Source organism: Balaenoptera physalus, assembly GCF_965194825.1.
Source record: "Balaenoptera physalus genome assembly, chromosome: 1".
Taxonomy (NCBI): Eukaryota; Metazoa; Chordata; class Mammalia; order Artiodactyla; family Balaenopteridae; genus Balaenoptera; species Balaenoptera physalus.
This window is the reverse complement of record NC_138882.1, coordinates 185,946,328-185,969,931: the sequence shown is the minus strand read 5'-3', so window position 1 is coordinate 185,969,931 and position 23,604 is coordinate 185,946,328. Positions and strand designations below refer to the sequence as shown.

At 50.0% G+C, this 23,604-nt stretch overlaps 1 protein-coding gene across 5 annotated transcripts in view; it reads left to right on the top strand.

Annotated features, from left to right (window-relative positions):
* The window catches only part of PRDM2 (PR/SET domain 2), a 118,463-nt gene extending 106,082 nt beyond the window's left edge, over window positions 1-12,381 (top strand). For all 5 annotated transcript variants that reach the window (XM_082417035.1, XM_082417039.1, XM_082417036.1 and 2 more), the window contains 2 exons: window positions 4,832-4,975; window positions 10,457-12,381. In XM_082417035.1, the coding sequence (XP_082273161.1) occupies window positions 4,832-4,952 (121 nt within the window). In that variant the 3' untranslated portion in view covers window positions 4,953-4,975; window positions 10,457-12,381. The remainder of the gene's footprint in view (window positions 1-4,831; window positions 4,976-10,456) is intronic.
* Window positions 12,382-23,604: the final 11,223 nt, after the last annotated feature.

Here is a 23,604-nt window from a genome sequence, read left to right as displayed (position 1 = left end):
GAGAGGCCAGGTGTGGGCCCTGATCCGTGACGTCACCTTCTCCCCAGCTGCCCAGAGCCCAGTGAGGGCGAGCTCCAGGTGAGGTGCTGACCTCCTTCCCCTGTGACTCATTAGCTCATGCAGACACCCCTCGCAGACAGACCAACCCTGTTAGATCCTCACCAGGTCCTTGCGTCACTCTCTCTGCTCGGGACCTGCGCTGGGACCTTCCCCACATCACCTTTCCCCATCTCCTCCCCGACCCCGGCCTTCCCTCCTGCTCCTTCAGTTTTGTTTGTCGTGTGTAGTTCAGTGTATCGGTTGCCTCCTTTACCAGAAACCACTGGGGGCTGAGCGAGAACGTGGCTGGCCTGGGAGCCCAGAGGCCCCAGTCTCAGCCTCGCACTGGCATCTGAAAATGAGAGTTTTTCCCTCTAGGCATCACTGAGTCACACGCAGACTGCGAAAGGTAACGACCTCTGTGAGTGTCATTCACCAAAGCTTCCTTGGCAAAGCACCTGGCAGGTAGTGGACACGCCATCCATCCAGCAAATAATGAAAGGCTCCCTACTGTGTGCCAGCCACGGGTCTAGGTGCGGGGGACGTCAGGGACAAAACACCTCCAATGGAGCCAGGAAACAAACAGCTAGGTAGACACGGAGTGTGCTGGTGCAGTAAATACAAGAACGACAGAAAAATGGACTAGAGGCTGGAGTTTCAGGGCAGGGTGTTTGCAATGTCAAATAGGGCAGGTGGGAGGGAGGCTTGCTGAGAGGAGGCCCTGCAGCAAGAACTTGGAGGCGGTGGGGGAGCCCCGTGACTATGGTGGGGAGCCTTCAGGGCAGGGTCCGCAGGAAGGGACCGGAGGAAACGTAAGTGACACCCTCAAGGGTCAGGAATGGAACAGCCCTGCCTTTCAGTGCCTTCAGACCATGGTGGGTTTCTGACAGTGAAGAAGTGACTGTCCAGCCCTTTCTCGATGCCTTGGATTCAGGATCATGCGTGTTATCCATTTTACCGGGCTGTGAGGAAGGATGCTCGAGGGGGCCCACTCAGCCCGTGTTCTGGCCCCTGCCCTGAATGGGCGCAGATTTCCGTGACTGAGAAGCCTGTGCAGCAGGGGTGTCTGGAATCTAGGATCACTCACCTCTTCATTCATTGCATTTTGGGAGTTTGCTGTCCACGCCTTCAAAATTAGGTGTTAAGGCTGCTGTGACGAGTAGACCCAGCTCGGTTCCTTGGCCTCACATGCACCGTGCAATCACGTAGATAACGTGGAACCGCCCTTGGAGGGGGCGGGGGTGTGTGCTGAGAGGTCAGTGGGGCGGCCCCGGGAGCATCTGCAAGGCACTGGTTCCCAGCCCTGGTCCCACGTTGGAACCGCTGCGGAGCTTAAAGATGCTAATGCCCGACGCCACCCCAGAGGTTCTGACGTCACAGGTCCGGCAGCAGCCCGGGCCTCCCCAGCGGACTCTAGTGAGTAGCTGGGGCTGGAGGCCACGGGGAGGAGAGCTTCACGTGCATGTGCTGAAGGAAGCCCTGCAGAGCTGGGGAGACAGGAGCTGAAGGAGCGAGAGGGCTGGGAGGTCAGCAGGGCCGGGCCGTGTGTGGAAGAGCTCGGTCCCCACCAGGAGCCTGAGGTTGAGTTTCAGCAGGGACATGTCATACCCTGCTGTACCTTAGGGAAGGGGAACAGATGGGAGGGGAGCCAGTGGGGGGGTGGGGAGGGGGCCTTGCAGGAGATCAGACCGGGCGGCAGAAGAGAGGGAGGAAGGCGGATGGAGCCTGCAGGGCCCTGGTGGGTCCCCTGCACTGGTGGCCCCTGCCCTCACACCTCCAGAAGTATCCCTCTTGTGCCGAATTCTTCTCAGAAGGCAAAGGGCCCTCGTATCCTGGTCCCCTGGGGCTCTTCCTAGCCCCACTCTGCATCAGCAGGCTGCAGGGATTGTGTCCATTTTATAGATGAGGAGGCTGAGGTTTGGAGGCCGGGAGGCAGGGAGGACCTTCCCGGGGTCACACAGCCAGTGAATATGAGGATGGGAACTCGCACTCAGGTCTCCGACGGCTGTGCTGCCTCCTCGGGGGTTATGACTGCTGCCCATCCCCAGAGCGGCCACAATCAAAACACCGCGCGAGTGATGTTGGACTTGCTCGTCATAATAACCCTATGAAATAAAATTGCTCTTCCCGTTTTGTGGGTGGTGAAACTGTAGCTCAGAGAGGGTCCATGGCTTGCCAAGGTCACACAGCCAATGAGTGGGAACCAAGAATCACAAGGTGCTCGTGGGTTAAGCGTAACTGTGCTGAGGATCAGAGAATATCTGGTTTCTTAGCACCTCACCTCTCAGCCTCAGACAGCTGCTGGGCTCTCAAAGTCCTCCGACCAGAGAAAGGTTTTCACAATCGGGAAGGAGACTGTCCTGCTTTACATCACCACCCTAGTCCCTAAAGGAAACACCCAGGTGGTGACTTGGGGTCTCCTCCAAAATTGTGGCCCATGGAGCTGAAAGACCTGGGCTCTGCTCCCCCAGGAAAGTCTCCATCTGTCTGAGCCCCAGTTTCCTCATCCGTGAAATGGGTATAAAAGCGCTTGTTCCTCCTACCTCCTGGACTGCTGGTAGACTCTGGAGATAACAGCAGACAGAGCACTTGGGAATCACAGCGGCTGTTGTGTTGTCCTCCGTGGGGCCAGGCAGTGTGTGAGGGGTGGCGAGAGGCACCTGCCTTCGGGGGCCTTGTCCCTGACCATTAGCGCTCTACCCAGGTGGACGACTAAGACTGGGGAGAAAGCCTGCTCCCGAGTAGAGATGGCTGTGCGGCCACAGGAGCCGGAGGGTGGAACGGAGCAGAGGGGAACAGAGATGCCTGGCAGCTGGAGAGCGCTGGGAGGTCCACGGTGTTGTCTTTGTTTGACTGATTAGATTTTTGAATGTTTAATAGATGTGTGATGATGGTGAGAGGAATGAACTGGAAATTGAGGATGCCAGCCCGTTCGTCCCCAAAGCTGCTACATCCTGCTGGAGACATTGTCCCAGAGAGGGGACAGTGTAGGGGGACCTGCCACGTGCCAGGACTGTCCCTTATTTCTCAGCCGGACAAGGTGTGCAGGTCGTCCGTGTTTCCAGGCAGCCTGGCAGCTGACTGTCCCCTCCCAGCATTGGGTGGGCTGGCCGAGGGGTCGTCGTCGTGCTCACCTTGAGGTGCCCCCTGCAGGCCACCTCATGGGTCTTCTGGTCCATCCGGGGCACAAGCTTGCCGCTGAGCTTTGGGTCTCAGTTTGCCGCCTTGAATCTCGCTCAGGACTGATCGCACAGTGTCGGGGAGGCATTCAAGCAGGGGCAGTCCTCAGCCATGACTGAGAGCCAGGACCTCAGAGGGGATCTCATCTGTGGAGAGAACAGAAATCTTCCCTCTGGCACCTTCTTTGTTGTTCTGTTTATACATTCGTCTACTCTCGTAGGTATGTGTGAGAGCTACCTTGTCAGCTGTGGCACTGTTAACATCTGGGCGGATCAGTCGTCATGGGGGCATCCTGTGCATTTTAAGATGTTTAGTAGCATCCCTGGCCCTGCCCACCAGGTGCCGGGTAGCGGCATCCCTCCCCTCAGATGTGACAACCCCACATGTCTCCAGATATTGCCAAATCCATGCCCTGGTTGAGAACCACTAATTGAAACCCTGATGTTTCAGCCTTGAGACGGACCCCGTTCCCAGCTCTTGCTCCCTCCCTGGAGCAGGCGAGGTTCCCGCCCACCTCACTTCCATTCTTCTACCTAGAGAGGCAGACTTGGGACCCAGGACAAGTTACTTGACCACTCTTGTTTCCCCGTCTGTAAATTAGGGCTAACAGAGAACCCATCTTGTAGGAAGAGTAAGATAGTTGATATACGTAAAATATTTAGCACAGTTCTGGGCACCACATGTGTTGTTCTTATTCAACAAATATTTATTTTTGTGATGCTAAGCCGGGGATGCAGCAGCGAACAAGACAAGGGCCCTGACCTTGAGATCTCACAGCTCCTGAGGGAGGCAGATGCACGATTCTGTTGATTGTGATTCAATATAACAAGGGCTGTGATGGGCAAGCATGGGGGGCCGTGGGAGCCCACAGGAGGGACACCTCATCCAGGAGTTAGAGAAGGAAGTCTTCCTGGAGGAGGTGATATTCCAGCTAGGATCTGGAAGGTGAGTACGACTTAGCTGGATGCAGGAAGGGGAGGAATAATGGTCTGGGTTGTCTATCTTTAAAAAAAATTTAATGCTTTCCTGAAAAAGAAATCCAGTTTAATGGGCTATAGTAGCAAATAGGACCAAACCAGGTCAAGGGATCCAGGTTTATACCCCCTCTGAGATCCCTGACACAAAAGTTCTCCGCACAGTGAGGCCGGAACAGGTGCCAGGTGCAGAGTTCCGGCCTGGAGGGGACCCGGACCTACTTCCTCTTCCTTCTGTAGGCGATGGTTGTAACTTGGTACCAGAACCTCCCCAGATGTTTTGCGGGGAGCATAGTGCCCGGGGAGGCAGGCGGGGAAACGGTGAAGCTGCCGTCCGCACAGCAGTGTCCATTCCTGGCTCGCCTGCCCATCCAGTGGGGGTCCTCAGGGTGGGCCTGCCCGGTGCAGTGTCTCAGAACCCCGCTTGTGGACGCTTCTGCCAGCCCATCGCCTCTGAGTGGAGGGAAGGGGGTGGGCGGAGCATGGCGGCGCGCTCACTCCGGTTGTTAAAGCTCGAGTCCCATTGTCTTCAAGGTGCCTGGAGAGGTGGTGCCAGCACGAGACCTCCCAGGTGCTGTCTGGGCACCCACCGGGCTGGGCTCCTGGTGATGCTGTGTGTTATTCGTCTCCCCGCACAGCTACAGTCTCCGCCTGGCATCTCGATGTCCTCCGCCAGCTGCCCCGTACATCACCAGGCAGTGTAGGAATGTCAAGGCCACAGCTGCAGCCCAGCTCCAGGGATCCCTCTTCAAAGAGTAGATGCTTCGCCTGCTCCTTGACAGGTACACGGAGGGTGGAGCAGCCTCCGGAGGCTCTGGGGGCCGAGGGGCAGGGCTTGGGTTTGGGGGTGGGCTGGCAGGAGAGAAGGGGGTGGGCATGATGGCTTGTGGAGCACCCCCGGGGTGCTAGGTGGGGCAGGGGGCCTTCCTGCAGGGAGGGTATACAGTGGCTGAGAGTGTGGACCCTGGACCATCTGGTTCAAATCCCAGCTCTGCCTCTTACGGGCTGGGGGACCTCAGCCAGTTACTCTGTCTCTCTGAGTCTCAGTTTTCCCATCTATAAAATGGGGATGACAGTAGTATCTACTTCATAGGATTGTGAGAATTACAAGTGTCAAACGTATGAAAGCACTTAGAACAGTGCTTGGCACAGATAAGCACCAGGTAAGTCTAAGTATTAGCGATCGTTATTGTAATAATAATAATAATACTCAGCACCTAACTGAGACCTTCAGCGGCTTTAAGACCAGATAAGGTTATGGAGTCCCTATTCCCACAGTGTATTTGAAAGTGGAAGTAATACTAATTCATAAAGTATAAAAACTTAGATTTATGTTGAACTAGAAGTCTCCTTCCAGATTTTCTGATGGTGAAACCTGAATTCATTCATGGATGCTGGACTTTTCCTCTTGGGGGGCCGGGCTTTGCCAGTGACCTTGAGCAGGCTTGGGTTTCCCTGCTGGTGACATGGCATGTCTTTTTTCATTGTGTCCCTGAGACCAGCATCTCAAGCATGATTGGGGCACCGGTTAAGAATACAGACCCCAGGATCCCACTCCAATTCACTAAACGAGCATGCTGGTGAGCAGGGCCTGAGACTCTGCATTAGCAGGTGGCCCCGTGGCTCTGGGACACACTCAAATTCGGGGATGGATGCCTGCTTAACACGGCCAAGGTCACTTGGAATAAGAACACAGCTGTTTAAGGCAAGATGGGCTGAATTCCGAAGCTCTGGGGTCTTTTGTGCTGTGCCTTCCTCCCTCCCACCTCTCCTCTCCCTGATGGCTCGCTCACTCCTCTCTCCTCGCAGCAGGCGGAGTTTCTGGGATTGGCCTTATTTCTCTGGGGGTTCGTTCAGGAGGGGAGTGGAAATAAAACCCACTTTCCCCGGAGAGTTTGTGCTGTGCAGCTGGCACTGAGCCCACCTCTTGGGCACCAGGTCCTGGGGGGGGGGGGAGGTAAGCCCAAGTCCCGGGTGCAGTGGAGCAACGTTGCCATGGATGCTGCAGTACTCAGGACTGGACGGCCCAGGAGACCATCCCCCCTCCCACTTTACAGCTGGAAGAATTGGGCCCCGGAGAGGAGGCTTGGCTAGAGTCTTCTGGAGAGTGGCAGGCAGAGCCAGGATGTGCAGTTCCCCACTCTGGGTCCCGTGCGTGTCCTGGGATCATCCCTTTGGCAGCTGCGTGGACTTTCATGCCGATGGGCTGGCAGGGTGTGGCTTCCAGCTCAGAGCAGGTGTTCTTTGCAGCCTGAGGGAGAGGCGGGTGCAGCTGGACTGATTCCTGCCCAGACCGGGGTGTTTCCGTCGGCCACTGCAGTCTCAGCCGTAAGCATGCCTTGCAGAGTCAGGCCCTCCCCTGGGGCCCGTGCGCGACCCTAGATGAATTCTTTTCCCTTAGTTTCAAACGTGCGCAGCTTCCCAAGTTGGGTGCTCAGATGAATGGAGGCCCAATTTCATTTGTATCTGCAGCTCACAGCTTCTGTTCGCTCACCAACAGTGAATGTTCAGAACTCAACAGTTTACTTTCAAAGTGACTGAAAATTGCTCCTTAAAATTTTATTTAACTTTTTCCCTCATTTTTAAATTTGTATGTATAATAAGTATGTGCTACTTATTATTGTAAAAAATGACTTTTTTTCTTTTTTTTTAAACGCCATATACTATTTGTCTTAGTCTGCTTGGGCTGCCGCAGTAACATACCACAGACTGGGGGGTTTAAGCAACAGACATTTACTTCTTATGGTTCTGGAGGCTGGAAGGCCAAGATCGGGGTGCCAGCGTTGTGGGGTTCTGGTGAGAGCTCTCTTCCTGGCTTGCGGATGCTGCCTTCTAGCTGTGTCCTCACACGGCAAAGGGAGGAGGCTCTGGTGTCTTTTCTTATAAGGGCACTAATCCCATCATGGGGGCCCCACCCGCATGACCTCATTTAAGCCCAATCACTTCCCAAAGGCCCTATCTCCAAACACTATCATTTTGGGGGTTAGAGTACAATTGTGGTGGGGAACACAATTCAGTCCACAGCACTGTTTAACACAGTTCCAAAATGATGTTTTGAGATGCCACGGCAAAGGATTTTAGCACGGGAAGGGATGTGTAGGTGGATACCCTCACTTTACAGAGAAGGAAACTGAGACACAGAGGGGCAAGTGATAGCCCTGGGATCAGCTTTTTGATGCCCAGATGGATGATGGATTTTAAGTGGTCTGTGCCCACTGTACATGTTCTGGGGTTTGTTCTGAGGAAAGGATGACATCCTCAAAGCACCCAGGACTGCCGTTCATCCTGCTGCCCTTGCCGGGGTAGAGGCTCTGTGACCAGCTTACTGGACAGTCTGACTCAAGGGAGGGACCAACACAGAGGAGCTTGGCTTTTCTCCAGCACCTGCCTTCCACTGCCTCCCTTTTCTGTGCTCTCACGACGTCTCGGGCAAAGCCCAGAGCTCTCTGTTCACTTTAGGTATAACAAAGTGCCACGTTGCCTAGTCCAGCCTGAAACTCCCATTGCACATCCTATTTTGCCTCTGTCTCTTTCCCATCCTCAGGGGCCAGCTGGACTTTTGCCCTAGGGTCTCGGAGGGGAGGTCCAGGGCAGGGACTGGCACCTCTCAGTTGTCTGGCCGCTGCCATGATCCTCCTCTTGGCTCTCACTGCTCCTTTGGCTAAGACTGGCCGGCCTTGGGGCAGGCTTCCCGGTGCTGGCCCTCCCACAGTGTCCCAGGAGTGGGGTGGGTGGATGGTCTCCGAGATAGGAGAGCTCCCCTCTGGCTCAGCCTCTGCCAACCTCCCCTCAGCTCCGGTCCCAGTGGTCCAGCCACAGCGCCTGCTGCTGGGGTCTCCTTCCTGGAGGGCTGCCTCTCAGGTGGGGGGCTGGCAAGATGGCTTCTTTTTTGGATCTCACCCAGTGACCCATAGGAAACTCACATATATTGGCCACACCAAACCAGGGGAATGCAGCACGCTCCACGCTGGGCCCTGTCTCTACGTTCTTCTCCTCCGGCTGCTCCTGCTCAGGTGGGTGGGGCACATGCAGGCCTCCCTCTCTCAAAGGCACCCTGCTCCACGGCAAGCAGCTCTTTCCAGCCCCATCAAGAGGTCTTGGGGGGGTTGGAACTGACATAGTGTAGTGGTTAAGAGCACACTTTCTAGAGTTGAATCCCGGCTCCAGTAATCCTGGCAGGTACTTCACTTCTCTGTGTTTCAATTCGTCCATCTGTAAAGTGGGTTAATAATAATAATAATACCATACTATACCATTTTATATAAAGGACTTGAGCATCTGTGGATTTTGGTATCCATGGGGGTCCTGAAACCAGTCCCCCTGTGGATAGTGAGGGATGACTGTACCTCTCTCACGGGAATATTGTCAAGATCGCGTAGGTTAGTACATACAGGAAGTCCCCTACATGGGAACCTTCACGTTGCGAACTTTCAAAGATGGGAACGTGCGTTCGCATGTCCAATCACGTAAGTTAGTTCACGTGTCTGGCATACATTGTCACGTGCGTGCATCCTCTACAAGTGGCTGTGCTTTTGTGTACTTTACTGTACAGTACCTTATAGAGTACAGTAGTACTTCTATTGCTGACGATCTTTCAGCTCTACCATCTCCCACCTCCTCTCCCTCCTCCAATCAGTAACTCTTGCCCGTTCACTTGATGCCAGCCCCTGTAATGCCAGCTGTTGTACTGTACTATTGTACTTTCCAAGGTACTGTACTGTGAGATTAAAAATGTTTTATTTTTTGTGTGTGTTTGCTTTTTATGTATTATTTGTGTGAAAAGTATTATCAACCTATTACAGTACAGTACTATATAGCTGATTGTGTTAATTGGGTACCGAGGCTAACTTTGTCGGACTTACGAACAAATTGGACTTACGAATTCGCTCTTGGAACGGAACTCGTTTGTATGTAGGGGACTTACTGTACATGAGAAGCACTTAGGAAAGTGCCTGGTATGTGGTATTGAATAACTCTTCCATAGATCAGCTCTGCTATTATTATTATTCTCACTGAATTATTATATTAGTAGCAGTTGTAGTAATAATAAGAGTAGATAGTAGTAGTAGTAGTAGTAATAGTAATAGCAGATGTTAGTGGTAGTAGTAATAGTAATGATGACCAGGTCCACTGGGTGAGAGAACTGAGCCCCTGAATTTGGCCCAGCGCAATTCCAGGCTCATATTCAACCCAGTGCAGCAAATGTCATTAAACAGTCACTCATGTGCCTGGCTGTGTGCCAGCTACTGTGACAGGGGTTTCCTTGGAGGAAGCATGTGAGCTAAGCCACTCCCTTGGAACAGAGAGCACACACGGGCTCTGGAGGGGGCTTGACCTGGGTTCAAGTCCCACCTCTACTGCTGGTCATCAGCCTGACCTTGTAAAAGTTACTTCTCCTCTCTGGGCCTCTGTCTCTTCCATTTGAAATGGGGATCTGTGTCACCTGCCACAAGGGTCATTTTGAGTATTAGCATGAAACGAAGTGATAGTGTAATTACTTTGGAAAACTGTCTGGCAGCATCTACTGAAGCTGCACCTATGCATTCCCCAGGGCCCAACAGTTACGGTGCTAGGGATACACTCAGCAGAAATGCATACACGTGTGCACCACATGTTCATATGTTATATATGCACACCCTACTGCCTAGAGTTTCCACTCGGCATAAATACGTACACGTGGGCACTGTGTGCGTCTTCTAGACATACATAAGAACATTCTAGCGGCATTACTCATGATGGCCCCAAACTAGAAACTACCCAATTGTGCACGGGCAGGGGACTAGGCAGATGGAAGCTGCCTGACCATGCGCTAGAATCCTGTAACAGAGAAACAGAAAGAACTACAACTACATGCTCGAAATGGGTGCATCTCACAAACACATTATGCAGAAGAAGCCAGACACAAAAGGATATGTATTGATTGATTCCATTTATGTAAGTCAAAAAATGGGTAAAATCAATCTATGGTGATAGAGGTTGGCAGAGTGGTTACCCTGGCAGGGGGGCGCAGTGAGGGTTGGTGGGTATCCTAGAAGGGGGCCTGGGTGGGGCTGACAATTGGTCGAATTGTTTCTCCATCTGGGTGTTGGTTACACAGGTGTGTTCACTAACAGTTCATCAAGCTGTACTCTTCCGTACATGTGGTGTACTTCCAAAAATAGTTTAACTAGAAAAATTAAGTAGAGGGATCATGGTTGAAGAGCCCAGGGTAGGCCCCGAATATGTAGCCTTCATTATTATTTTTCTTTTCTTTTTCTCCTCAGCACCTGAAGTGACCTGGAATCAGTGAAGCCAAAGGGACTGGCCTTCTGGCCTCCAGGGAGTACCGACCTATTCCAGATCCATGAGCCTGCGAGAGAGAGAGTGCGTGTGTGTGTGTGTGTGTGTGTGTGTGTGCGTGCGTGCGTGCGCCTGTGGTCTTCAGATGAGGGTCCCGAACCCCAGGGAGGCAGGAAGGCAGCTGATTGCACGCCGTAGATGACACCTGGGTGCGGCCCCCGGCCTGCGTTCTGCAGCTCAGCTTTCCTGTTGGGTTGGGGCCCCTCCTACTATGCAATTTTCCGAGAGCTCCTTGATCCTGCTTTTTGCTTCTCCAGTTGTCTTTTGCCACGGCGGGGACTTGGGTCTGGCCCAGGGGTCAGCTCGAGCCCCGTCCAGGGAAGGCCTTCAGGAAGAGGCCAAGTTCCCCTTCCAGCCAGCCCCGCCCCTGCCTTCCCTTGCCCCCAGTGTCTCTGGGAATCCGTAGTGTGTAGACACTTCGGAGCCTTGCTGATCATCCCCCTTGGCCCTCGCACTTGGAAGACTTCCTTCTTTGCCTGAGCAATCTGAGCCGCTGGCTCTCGCGTTGTTTCCAGATTTGTCATTCTCATCAGTCAGGCCCTGTGCGTCCAGGAGAAGGTCCTCGTCTCCGTTTATAGATCGGCTCCTCCCGTGGGAGAGGCCGGGGACAGGATGCTGTGAGGGCGGTGCCGGGAGCTCTCCCGTGTGTGCTTCTCTGCCTCCCTTGGCGGGACCATCAACACCTTTAGGGTCTGAGCTTCTCAAATTGGCTGAAAAGGGAAACAAAGAAACAGAAATTGGGAAATGAAAAATAAGCTGGAGGATTAAAAAGCCTAGGGGGGAAGAAAAGAGATTTCCGGAGGTCATCCATCGCCTGCCAGGGAACGATGGAGCTGGCCCCATCTCTGATGGAACAGTCCATGTCTTGGAGAAACGGGTGAGCTGGGCTAGGAGTTTGGACCCAGTTCAGTGAGGGTCTTGGGTTTTGTGCCTTTGGGGCAGACTCTCAGACAGGATGTCTGAGACCACTTTGGCGCTGTCTTCTCAGCCCCATGTTGGATGGTGATAATACATCAAACCCAAAGCGGAAGGAGGGAACTCTGAATCAGAGTACTCACGAGTGGTCATGCAAAAAAAAAAAAAAAAAAAAAGGGACTTTTTTTCAGGGCTACTATGGTTGATCTTGCAACTCTGTAAATATGTACGTAGACACTTTTAAAAAGCATGTATTTATGTCCCTGACTGTAAATGCCCCATTTTTAAAGTTTTATAACTTGTGTTATTTAATGAATCGGTCGACTGGCTGCAGTGTGGGATCTGATAACGGTCCAGGAGGAAGGTCTCACGAGAGCCTCACATGGGCAGAAAAACGCTGATCGTTGCCCTACGTCACAGTTTTCCTATTTCCCACCCAGCTACAAACCGTGGTTTGTTTTAAATTCTCACAAACTGGAATCCTTTGGCCCGCTCCTAAAATTAACCCTCACAAGCATGAAAATCTGTGGCTGTTCCTTATCCTAACACGACGATTTTTGTCCCCTCATTGTTGACACTCGTGAACTGTACCCCAGCCTCTCAGTTCTGGAGGGTGTTTTTCCTTTCAGCCGCGAGGGAGGTCCACGAACCCCAAGCTTGGAAAGTCACCTTCAGCCAGCGGCGAGTTCTGGAAAACATTGTGAGGCCTGGGGAACGCTCATGTTTTGCACGTGTGAATGTGCTGGTCAGCCTCCAGCACTCAGGCTGTCAGGAAAACTGTCACGAATGTTCCAATCATGAAAACGGGGGGGTGGTTTTTTTTAAAGAAGCTGTGTTTCCTGGTCAGTGATGGTCTCTGAGCGTGGGTTTGGGCTGCAGAAGAGGACACGTGAAGAAAATTAACAATAAAAGTGTGAAGCGCGATTGTGAGGAACAGGCGTGGGAGTGATCATTTTGGTTCCTGTGTTTCGTGTCTTGGGTTTTGGTGACTTCTGTGTCTGCGGGCTGGGGGTCCTTGAAGGCTCCATTCCAACGATGAGGGAAACCTAAGGTTCCCAGGAAGCCCCCTGTGGAAATACCCCACCTGGTGAGCAAGCTTACCCTGCCTTCACATCCCCTCCCTCACCCGCCAGCCCGTGAGTTAAGCCATTTGGCTGAGACTAGAAAGGCCTCCCGTGATTGCAAACATATTCTTTGCTTTAAACAGCTTCACTGAGATGGAATTCACATACCAGACAATTTACCCATTTAGGTGTACAAATCATTGGTTTTTAGAATATTCACAGAGTTGTGCAACCATCACCGCAGCAGTCAATTTTAGAACATTTGCAATCACCCCCAAAAGAAACCCCAAACCCATTAGCAGTCTCTTCTTATTTCTGCCCAAGCCCTTAGCCCTCGGCAACCACAAATCTGCTTTCTCTCCCTGCAGATTGACCTATTCTGGATATTTCATATAAATAGAATCATACAAAATGTGGTCTTTTGTGACTAGCTTCTTTCACTTTGCATAATGTTTTCAAGGTTCATCCAGGTTGTGGCATGTCTCGGGACTTCATTCCTGTTTACGGCCAAATATCCCATTGTATTGGATATGCCACATTTTATTCATTCTTCAGTTGATGGATTTTTGGGTTTTTTCCACTTTTTGGATATTAAGAAGAATTCTGCCATGAACATTCCTGTAAAAGTTTTTGTGTGGATATACTTTTTTTTTTTTTTTTAGTATATTGCTGGGAGGGAATTGGCGGGTCACATGGTAAATCTATATTTAACATTCTGAGGAACTGCCAAAATTTTCCAAAGTGGCTGCACTATTTTACATTCCCACCAGCAGTATCCGAGGTTTCCAATTTCTCCACATTCTCCCCAGCACTCGTCATTGTCTATTTAATTTTTGCCATCTTCGTGGGTGTGAGTACAGATGAATTCTTTTGAAGAGCTAACCCTCCTTCTGGTCACACATCCTAGCAGAGTTAGATAAAGGCCCTTGAGAGGATGAGGGCCCTTGAGGATGGGATGAGGACAGGTGAATTATGATGGAAGGTGAGAGATAAGCATTTTCTTGGGTTTGGGGTGGGTAGACGGTAGGAGGTCCCCAAGTGGTCTTTGCCCATTTCCAAATATTTCAGAGGGGTAGGAGAAAGAGCACAAAGTTTTGCCTTTTCACTTAAACACTTTCTCTAAAAACATGATAAGATGTCATATTAGAATTCTCTAGAGAAACAGAATGGGAGATATATAGATATAGATATATTAATTAATTATAGGAATTGGCTCACAAGATTAGTGAGGCTGAGAAGTCCCGTGATCTGCCATCTGCAAGCAGGAGACCCAGGAAAGTTGGTGGTGTAATTTATTCTGAGTCCAAAAGCCTGAGAACCAGGGGAAGCTGACGGTGTGAATCCCAATCCAAGGGCAGGGGGTGAGATACCCCAGTTCAAGCAGCGTCAGGACAGAAGGGTGAATTCCTCTTTCCTCTGCTGCTTTTTGTCCTATTCAGGCCCTCGATGGATTGCGTAAACCCACTTACACGGCGGAGGGTGACCTACTTAATGCTAATCTCACCCGGAAACACCCTCACAGACACACCCAGAAAGTGTTTAATCCGGGCTTGCCATGGTGTGCTCAAATTGACACAAAGTAACCCTCACACAGGACTTTTCCCCTCTCTGGAGGAAATTTACCTAGAAAGCAAACATTGTGGAACCTCCCAGTGAGGTGAAATACAAACATCAGGCTCTTCCACCTTAGCTGACCCCTGGTCTGGGCCTGCAGAGATCAATTTCCCACAGGCCTGGCTATGGAGGGAGTGGTAATGGGGGAGGGGCGGGAAAGTAGAGAAGGAAGGAGGCCGTTCCAGGAAATGAAAGGGGCTGGTACAGAGCTCAGCCTTGGGTGATTTGACGGCATAGAGGTGGGACCCCTCACCAACCTGGGGCATTAGGGAGGGCTTCCTGGAGGAGGAGGCCTGTTGCAGACCCTGACAGTTCTCCTCACCTGATCTCCACATTGGGCTTTAGAAAGATTCATGAAGCTTTCTTAGTTATTGCAAGTAGCCTGGAATTAAAATAACAGTGTCCATTAATGGACTACTTTTCAGCTCCATCAGATACCCTCACACACATAATTCCATCTCCTTCTAATAAGCCTTGAGGTGGACTGGGCAGGTCTACTGTCTCTTCTACCAGGTGGCGCTCTGAGAGCAGGCAACTCACCCAGGTCACACCTGTTCACTGTCAGCTGGGACCTGAGCCAGCCTCCGAATCCAGGCGCAGGGCTGTCACCACAGGCACCGTTTACTGAGCACTGCCACGTGCCACATATGCCCTGCACTATCCCTCTCCTGTCACAGCAGCCCAACCACATGGTACCTTGATAGCCAGTTCACAGATGAAGAAACGGAGGCTCAGACACGTTAAGCTATTTGTCCAGGGTCACACAGCTGGCAGATGTGGGTCAGGAACTGGACGCAGGCCTTTCAGGCTCAAGGTTCACTATTTCCCAGTCTCCCACCCCAGTCCCTCAGTGCTCCTTCCACGACTGTCCTATTGTTCTCCCAGCACTTCGAGCCACCTGCAGGTGGAAAGTCACTAGAGAAGTCAGTCCCCAGCCCCGAGAACACAGCAATGAGCTGTTGGACTTTCGCTCCACCCCCAATGCGTGGCCATAGGAAGTATGGGTTTAGAAGCACAGGCTCAGAGGTCCCCAGGCCTGGGTTAAATCTCAGCTCTGTTCTATACCAGCCATGTGGCCTTGGGCCGGTCACTGAACTCAGCTTGGTTCCTCGTTTGTTGTACGAGGGTACCATCACTGTACCCGCCTTCCTGTGTTCTAATGGGTATAAATCAGCTACCACTGTGTCTCCTTAAGGTAAATTAACATACCTCCGGGATCACCTGGCTGATGGTTAAACAAGAGACTCTCTGCCTCCACCCACACATCCGCTGAATCAGAATCCCCAGAGGAGGGGGGGGTGGGTCTGGACCTCCTGCATTGGCAACAAGTTCTGCATGTCCCACCAAGATGAATGCCGCAGATGCTGAGAACGATGGTCACGGCAGGGACTGAAAATAAGCATCCCCAGCCTCAGCCAGACCCCCGAGTCAGGGGGGCGGCCCTGGGGTCTCGAGTTCGCATTAAGCAGCATCTCTGGTGATTTCTTTGAGCATCAGCCTGCGCCTGGCCCTTGGTCACTGCTGGGAGAGGGGAGGCCCGCTCCGGAAATGGACTCCTTCCAGGAGCTTCGCAGATCCTGTTGGAACTGGCAGGCCACCTGTGCCCGGTGAGAGACAAGAGCAGAGCGGTGCTGGGGACGGGGATCAGGAAACGGAATCCCGCGGTCGCCTGTGGCAGCCGCACGAGGAATGAGAACTGTCTAGAATTCCCAGGGAGGGTTAGACCGAGCGCCGCGGGGACGGCGGGCGGTGGAGACTCTGGCGGGGGCTGGAGTCAGCACGCCGCGGAGCGAGCAGGCCTGGAAGTGGGCCGGCCCAGGAACCAGGCTGCGGTGTCACTGCCCACCAAACCCAAAATCTGCGCGCGCCGCCGGAGAGGTGGGAGCCGGCGAGGGGGGATCCCGAGCGCCCCCGAAGCTGCGATGCTGACAGCCGCCAGCAGAGGGGGCCCTCCTCGCGCCGCGGCTCCACGGCCCCGGGGCGGGGGGGTGGCCAGGTGCTCCTCTTTACCGCTGATGAAGGTCAAAAGGAGCCCCGAGGCCACAGAGCTGCTCGGTCGAGGGTGTGGAAGGCAGGTTCTTGGGCTCCCTGCTCCAACAGGGAAGCTCGGCACCCTCCTCGGTGTGAGGCGAAGGCAGAGAAGCAGTGGTCTGGGTGGGACGTCCAGCTCCCTCTCACCCGCTGGGTCGTGGGGGGCGGAGGTCCATGAGGCCGGGGGTCTAGGGGCTTCAGAATGCCCCAGCAGCTTTGCCTCCCCACGGCGCAGCTGAGACGCTGACCCCCAGCTCCCGGTGACCGGTGCTCCAGCAGGCGCCCTGGCCCCTGTCTGCCCCAACTTACCCCCCCAACCCCGCTGGTGGTGGTGGTGGGGGCAGGACGCGCCCAGCCAGGTGGGAAATGGACCCTGCAGCCTGTCCCAGATGGATGGAGCGCAAAGTAAGTTTGTCTCTTCTCTTCCTGATCTGCCCCCTACTCCAGCTGCTGGTCAGATAATGGGCAGGTTTGCTGTAGGGTGAAGCAGGGGACGGTCACTCCCGGTCATGTGCCTCCTGGGGTCCCTGCAGGGTCTGGGGGAAGGGCGCTGGGGGGCACTGAGAGTCAGCACTTGCACAAATCTAAGAATGAGGGTCTCCTTAAATTTTGCACCCTAAACGCCTTACCTGTCTCCTCCTAGCCCTGCCCTGGCAGCCTGTGATCCTGTGTGTACATCTCTGAATCCCATCACGTCACTCTAAAAACCCTCCAAGGATTTTTTTTGTGCACCAACTCCCTTTTCTGGTTCAGAAACCCCTCTGGCCCCAGGCTCCCCCTGCACACCACTCTCTCCCTCCCTGCCCTCTCTATTCCAGCCATAGCAATTGTCTTTCTGCTCTCTTCTGCCACAGGGCCTTTGCATGTACAAATCCTTCTGCCTGCAATGATTTTCCCTCCAATAGCCACATGGCTCTCAGCCTAAATGTTGTCCCCTTAGCTTCCTTTCCCGACTACTCAGTCACCTGGTTTTGTTGACTGTTTTCCACTACCTGAGATGCTCTAGTTTCTCAGCTTCCCTAGAATGTCAGCCCCACGGGAGCAGAGGAACCTTATCTGTCTATCTTCTTGTTGGCCACGACGTCCAACACCCAGAAGGGCCTTTAGGGTTCACTGTGGGATCCGTTGAGAGGTATCCCTGGGGTGAGGTGTTCTCATCAAGAGGAGCCCTTGATGAGCTGGGAATCTAATGCAGGTGTGTGAAAATGCTGGTTTGCAGCCTCCAAGCTGGGTGGAACATTCTGCCCGATTCTCAACCATGGCCTGCTTCTGTGGCCAGAGGGGGAAATGAGGTGGGGTTTTCTTTTAAATGTCACGGCTTCAGAGGTAGGGTTGCCAGATAAGATCCAGCATGCCCGGTTAAGTTTGAATTTCAGATAAATAAAGAGTGACTTTTTAAAGTATAACCGTGTCCCAAATATAGTAGGGGGCATACTTATACTAAAAAAATTTTTGTTGTTGATTTGAAATGAAAATGTAGAACTGAGCGTCCTCTATTTACACTTGCTAAAACTTTCAAGCCTATTCATCGGGCTAAGGCCCTCCGCGATGCCCTTCTCTTCTGGGACATCTTGCCAGGGGTTCCAGCTGGTCACTGCACACTCGTCAGCCAGCCGTGGCCCTCAGCCCAGCCCCCGCTCTTAATTACAGCTCGAGTCTTGGATGCGAAGGTCACCAAATGTCAAGTGGGGCCCTGAGGACTGTAGAGTGTTTAAGTGGCTCTTGACGCCTGCCTACATCGTGGGGTTGTGGCTCTGACCTTTGCTTGATGTGTAAGGTTTTTTTTTTTTTTTTAAAGCCACCTTACCTTTCTTGCCATCTGATGCGAAAGATTCTTTGACAGAGGGGCAAGCGAGTGGAGCAGTTTGGGCATCGGCTGGCAGGATGTTGCCAAATGCCATCATTCTTGGGCAAGGAAGGGAGGAAGGGCTCCTACAGCTGTGGGCCCCCCTGTCCCTCCACAGACAAGGCTGGGTGAGGCCTTCCAGACGAGCTGTTGCGTGGTCCACATCTGCTCCATCTTACCTAAGTGCTGCTGTCAGGTGCTGCTGGCAGGGTTAAGGTGCAGAGAGAGGGAAGGCAGGGGCGTGGAGCTCACAAATGCTTACGCTGGGGCCCAGGAAAGGACAGCCTGTACTGTGGGCCATCCATCCCTCTGGGACTTCTTAGGCCTGGGTTGTGCCCAGCTGCTAGTGAATGCTTAATCTGCGTGTGCTACCTCAGCACTGAGGCATGGCGTCAATGCTTGTGTGTTTCCTTAAACAGCGAATTTTTATTTTTATTTTATTTTTTTGGCCGCACCAAGCAGCACGCAGGATCTTAGTTCCCCAACCAGGGATCAAACCCATGCCCCCTGCAGTGGAGGTGCAGAGTCTTAACGACTGGACTGCCAGGGAAGTCCTGAATTTTTAATTTTTTAACTAGAAAACATTATAATAACTTGAGAAAAATAGAGAAAATCCCAAGAAATCCCCAGTCACCAATGGACTTTTTTAGTACCTAATCCTTCAGATTTTTATGTAAACAAATGTTAGCTAACCGGCTGTGCCACCAACCTGCTGTGTGACCTTGAAAACTTATTGAACCTCTCTGTGTCTCAGTTTCCTCTGTACAGTAGACATGATTGTAGTTCACGGAAGAGACAGTTGAGTCTAGAGTAGGTGTGGGCCTCAGGGCATATGCAGGACATTGATCTGAGGCTTTGCTTTATTAACCTCATCAAACAGCCCCTCCCAGCTCTCCCCAAGGGTGCATCGCTTGTTCCTTGCCAGGTTTACTGTAACCCATTTCTAAGTCCTGGAGTCCAGAAAACTTTTACTTGTGCACTCTCCCACAATGGATGCATCAGTCAGGGCTGTTTATGCTGTGGTAACAAACAAACCCTTAGTGGCTGATAAGTGCTTATTTCTTGTTCCCATTGCATGTCTATTGTGGATTGGCTAGCAACTGCTTCCAAGTTTGCTAACTCCTGGATCAGTAACGAGGCAGACAGAGAAGCTGTTATCTTTTATTATTTTTTTAAACTTACTGTAAAACAAAACACAGATGCAAAGAAAACACACAAAACAAATGTATAGTTTGGTGAATTATATAAATTCCCTCCTAACTACCATCCAGGACAGGAATGGAACTTTGCCAGTCACCCAGTCCCAATTCCAGCTGCCCTCTTTCCCTCCAAAAGTAACTGCTGACTTTCATAATGATGACTTCCTTGTATTTTGGAGTTAACCTTTTAGTTAAACTTTTAACTTTTAGTTAAACTTTTTTATTTTGAGGTTAATTGTAGATTCATGTGTAGTTGTAGGAAAATAATACAACGATCCCGGGTATCCCTTGTCCAATATCCCCCAGTGGTAATTATGGTATAACAGTTACACAGCCCGGAGATTGACGCTGATACCGTCAAGATACAGAGCATTTCCATCACTACAGAGAGCCCTCTCGTGGCCCTTTTATGTCCACTGCAACCTCCCTCCCTCCCCGTGCCTCCTCTTTAACTCCTGACAACCACTAATCTGTTCTCCATCTCTATCTTTGTCATTTCAAGAATGTTCTATAAATGGAGTCATACAGTATGTACCCACTTGGGATTGGCTTCTTTCACTCAGCCTAATTCTCTGGAGATTCATCCAGGTTATTGGGTGTTTCAATACTTTGCTCCTTTTTATTGCTGAGTAGGGTTCCATGGTATGGATATATCACTGTTTGTTGAACCATTCATACACTGAAAGGCATCTGGGTTGGTTCTAGTTTTGGACTATGATGAATAATGCTGTTAGAAACTCTTGTGTACAGATATTTATGTGAATGTGGTTTTCATTTCTCTGGGATGAATTCTTGGGAGTGCGACTGTACAGTTGTAGGCTTACTTTTGTTTTGAAGAAATTGCCAAACTGTTTTCCAAAGTGGCTGGACTATCTTACATTTTCCAGTGTGTGAGTGATCCACTTTCCCTGCATCCTTGACAGTATTTGGTGTTGTCACTATTTATTTTAGCCATTGTGATTTTAATTTGTATTTCCCTGATGGTTTTTGATGCAGACCTTTTCATGTGCTTATTTACCATCTGTATATCCTCTTTGGTGAAATGTCTGCTCGTGTCTTTTGCCCAGGTTCTAATTGGATTGTTTGGTTTTTGCTATTGAGTTTTGAGGGTTCTTTATATACTCTAGACTGTAGTCCTAGAGTTTGAATTCAATTCTAGAATTTGAATTTGTATTTGCAAATATTTTCTTCTAGTCTGAAGCTTGTCTTTTTGTCCCTTTATTTATTTATTTAATTTATTTATTTTTGGCTGCATTGGATCTTCGTTGCTACACGCAGGCTTTTCTCTAGTTGCAGCGAGCGGGGGCTACTCTTGGTTGCAGTGCGCAGGCCTCTCATTGCGGTGGCTTCTCTTGTTGCAGAGCACGGGCTCTAGGCACGCAGGCTTCAGTACTTGTGGCTCATGGGCTCTAGGGCACAGCCTCAGTAGTTGTGGCACACATGCTTAGTTGCTCCGCGACATGTGGGATCTTCCTGGACCAGGGATCGAACCCGTGTCCCCTGCATTGGCAGGCGGATTCTTAACCACTGCACCACCAGGGAAGCCCCTTTTTGTCCCTTTAACAGGGGTTTTCACAAAGCAAAAGTTTCTAATTTTGATGAAGTCCAATTTACCAATTTATCCTTTTATGAATCATGCCTTTGGTGTCAAATCTAACAGCTCTTTGCCCTAGCTCCCCAAGACTTTCTCCTATGTTTTCTTTTTCTTAATTTTTATTTTTTCTTCCAGTTTTATTGAGATAAATTAAAATACAACACTATATAAGTTTAAGGTGTACAGCATAATGATTTGACTTACATTATGAAAGGATCATCACAATAAGTTTAGCAAACATCTGTCATCTCATATAGATGCAAAATTAAAGAGAGAGAAAAAATTTTTCTTGTGATGAGAACTCTTTGGATCTACTCTCTTAACAACTTTCACACATAACATACAGCCGTGTTCATTATATCAATCACGTTGTACATGACATCCCTATTACTTATTTATCTTATAACTGAAACTCTGTACCTTTGGGCCACCTTCACCCAATTCCTCCTCTCCTCACCCCCTGCCACTGGTAACCACAAATCTGATCTCTTTTTCTATGAGTTTGTTTGTTTGTTTTTGAAGTATAGTTGACCTACACCTCTATGTTATTTCCTGGCACACAACATAGTGATTCAATATTTCTGTACATTACAAAATGATCATCACAATAAGCCTAGTTACCGTCTGTCACCATACAAAGATGTTACATTATTATTGACTATATTAAAACATTATTATATTTTCTTTACTAAAGGTTTCATAGTTTCATGTTTTACACTTAAGCTGGTTATCCATTTAGAATTAATTTTTATATAATGTGTGAACTTAGGTCAAGGGTCTTCCCCTCCCCCTCCTTTGAATATCCACTTACCTCAGCACCTTTGTTAAAAAGGCTATCATTTCCTCCACTGAATGACTTTTGCATCTTACCAAAAATCAGTTGGGCATATTTGTGAGAGTGAGCCTATTCCTGGATTCTCCATCCTGTTCCATCGATCTATGTGTTATCTTTTTCCTGCCTTCCTGTGGCAATTGACTTTGTGTCAATATCACACAGTTTTTTTAAAATAATTAATTAATTAATTAATTATTTTTGGCTGTGTTGGGTCTTCGTTTCTGTGCGAGGGCTTTCTCTAGTTGCGGCAAGCGGGGGCCACTCTTCATCGCGGTGCGCGGGCCTCTTACTATTGCGGCCTCTCTTGTTGCGGAGCACAGGCTCCAGACGCGCAGGCTCAGTAGTTGTGGCTCACGGGCCCAGTTGCTCCGCGGCATGTGGGATCTTCCCAGACCAGGACTCGAACCCGTGTCCCCTGCATTGGCAGGCAGATTCTCAACCACTGTGCCACCAGGGAAGCCCTATCACACAGTTTTGATTAACTGTAACTATACAATAAGTCCTGAAATCAGGTAGACTAATTCCTCCAGCTTTATTTTTTTTCCCCCCAAATTGTTTATCTGTTATAGTTTCTTTGCCTTTTCATATAATTTTTGAATTTGAGAATAATCTTGTCTATATCTACCAAAAAATCTTGCTGGAACTTTAATAGGAATTGTGTTAAACCTGTATATCAATCTGGGGAGGATTGACATTTTTACTATGTTGAATCTTCCAATCATGAATGTATGTCTCTCCATTTATTTAGATATTCTTTGAATGCTTGCATCTGTGTTGTGTAGTTTTCAGCATAAAAGCGGTGTACATGCATTGTTAGATTTTACCTAAATATTTGTTTGGAATGATTGTATATGGTACTGTATATTTTAACTTTAATGTTCATGTGTTCCTTGCAAGTATAAGAAATATAATTGATTTGTGTGCAGATCTTGTATCTTGTGATTGATAAACTCACTATTAGTTCTAAGAGTTTTTGGTAGAGTCCTTGGGATTTTCTATATAGACAATCATGCCATCTGCAGATAGAGACCATTTTATTTCTTCTTTTCTTATCTGTATACTTTTTACTCCTTGTGTAATGTTGGTATTCATTCTTCTTTAAATACTTGGTATAATTCTCAAGTGAAACCATCTGGACCTGGAGATTTCTTTTTTCAGGAGTTTTTTTTTTTTTTAAATTAATTAATTAATTTTATTTTTGGCTGAGTTGGATCTTCGTTGCTGCACGTGGGCTTTCTCTAGTTGCAGGGAGTGGGGGCTACTCTTCGTTGCGATGTATGGGCTTCTCATTGCGGTGGCTTCTCTTGTTGCGGACCATGGGCGGGCTCTAGGTGTGCGGGCTTCAGTAGTTGTAGCACACGGGCTTTAGTAGTTGTGGCTCGCTGGCTCTAGAGCGCAGGCTCACTAGTTGTAGCGCACGGGCCTAGTTGCCCCGTGGCATGTGGAATCTTCCCAGACCAGGGCTCGAACCCGTGTGCCCTGCATTGGCAGGCGGACTCTTAACTGCTGCGCCACCAGGGAAGCCCCTTTTTTTAGGAGTTTTTGCATTATGAATTCAATTTCCTTAATAGTTGCAGGGTTATTCAAATTATCTCTTTCATATTGGGTGATTTGTTGTAATTTGTGTTTTTAGATGAAATGAATCAATTTCTTAAAGTTGTCAAGCTTATGGTGTACAGTTGTTCCTGGTCCCATATTATCATTTTGATCCCCCATCTCATTCCTGATATTGTTTCTATTTTTTCTTTGTCTGTCTTGCTGGAAGTTTATCAGTCTTTTCAAAGAACCAGCTCTTCATTGCATCGGTTTTCTGTATCGTTTTTCTCTTTTCAGTTTCATGGATTTCTGGTCTGTGGTATCTCCTTCCCTCTGCTTTTGCTCTTGGCTTATTTTGCTTTTCTTTTTCTAGGTTCTTGAGCTGGGAACTTAGATTACTGATTTGAGACTTTTTCTCTTTTCTAATATATGCATTTA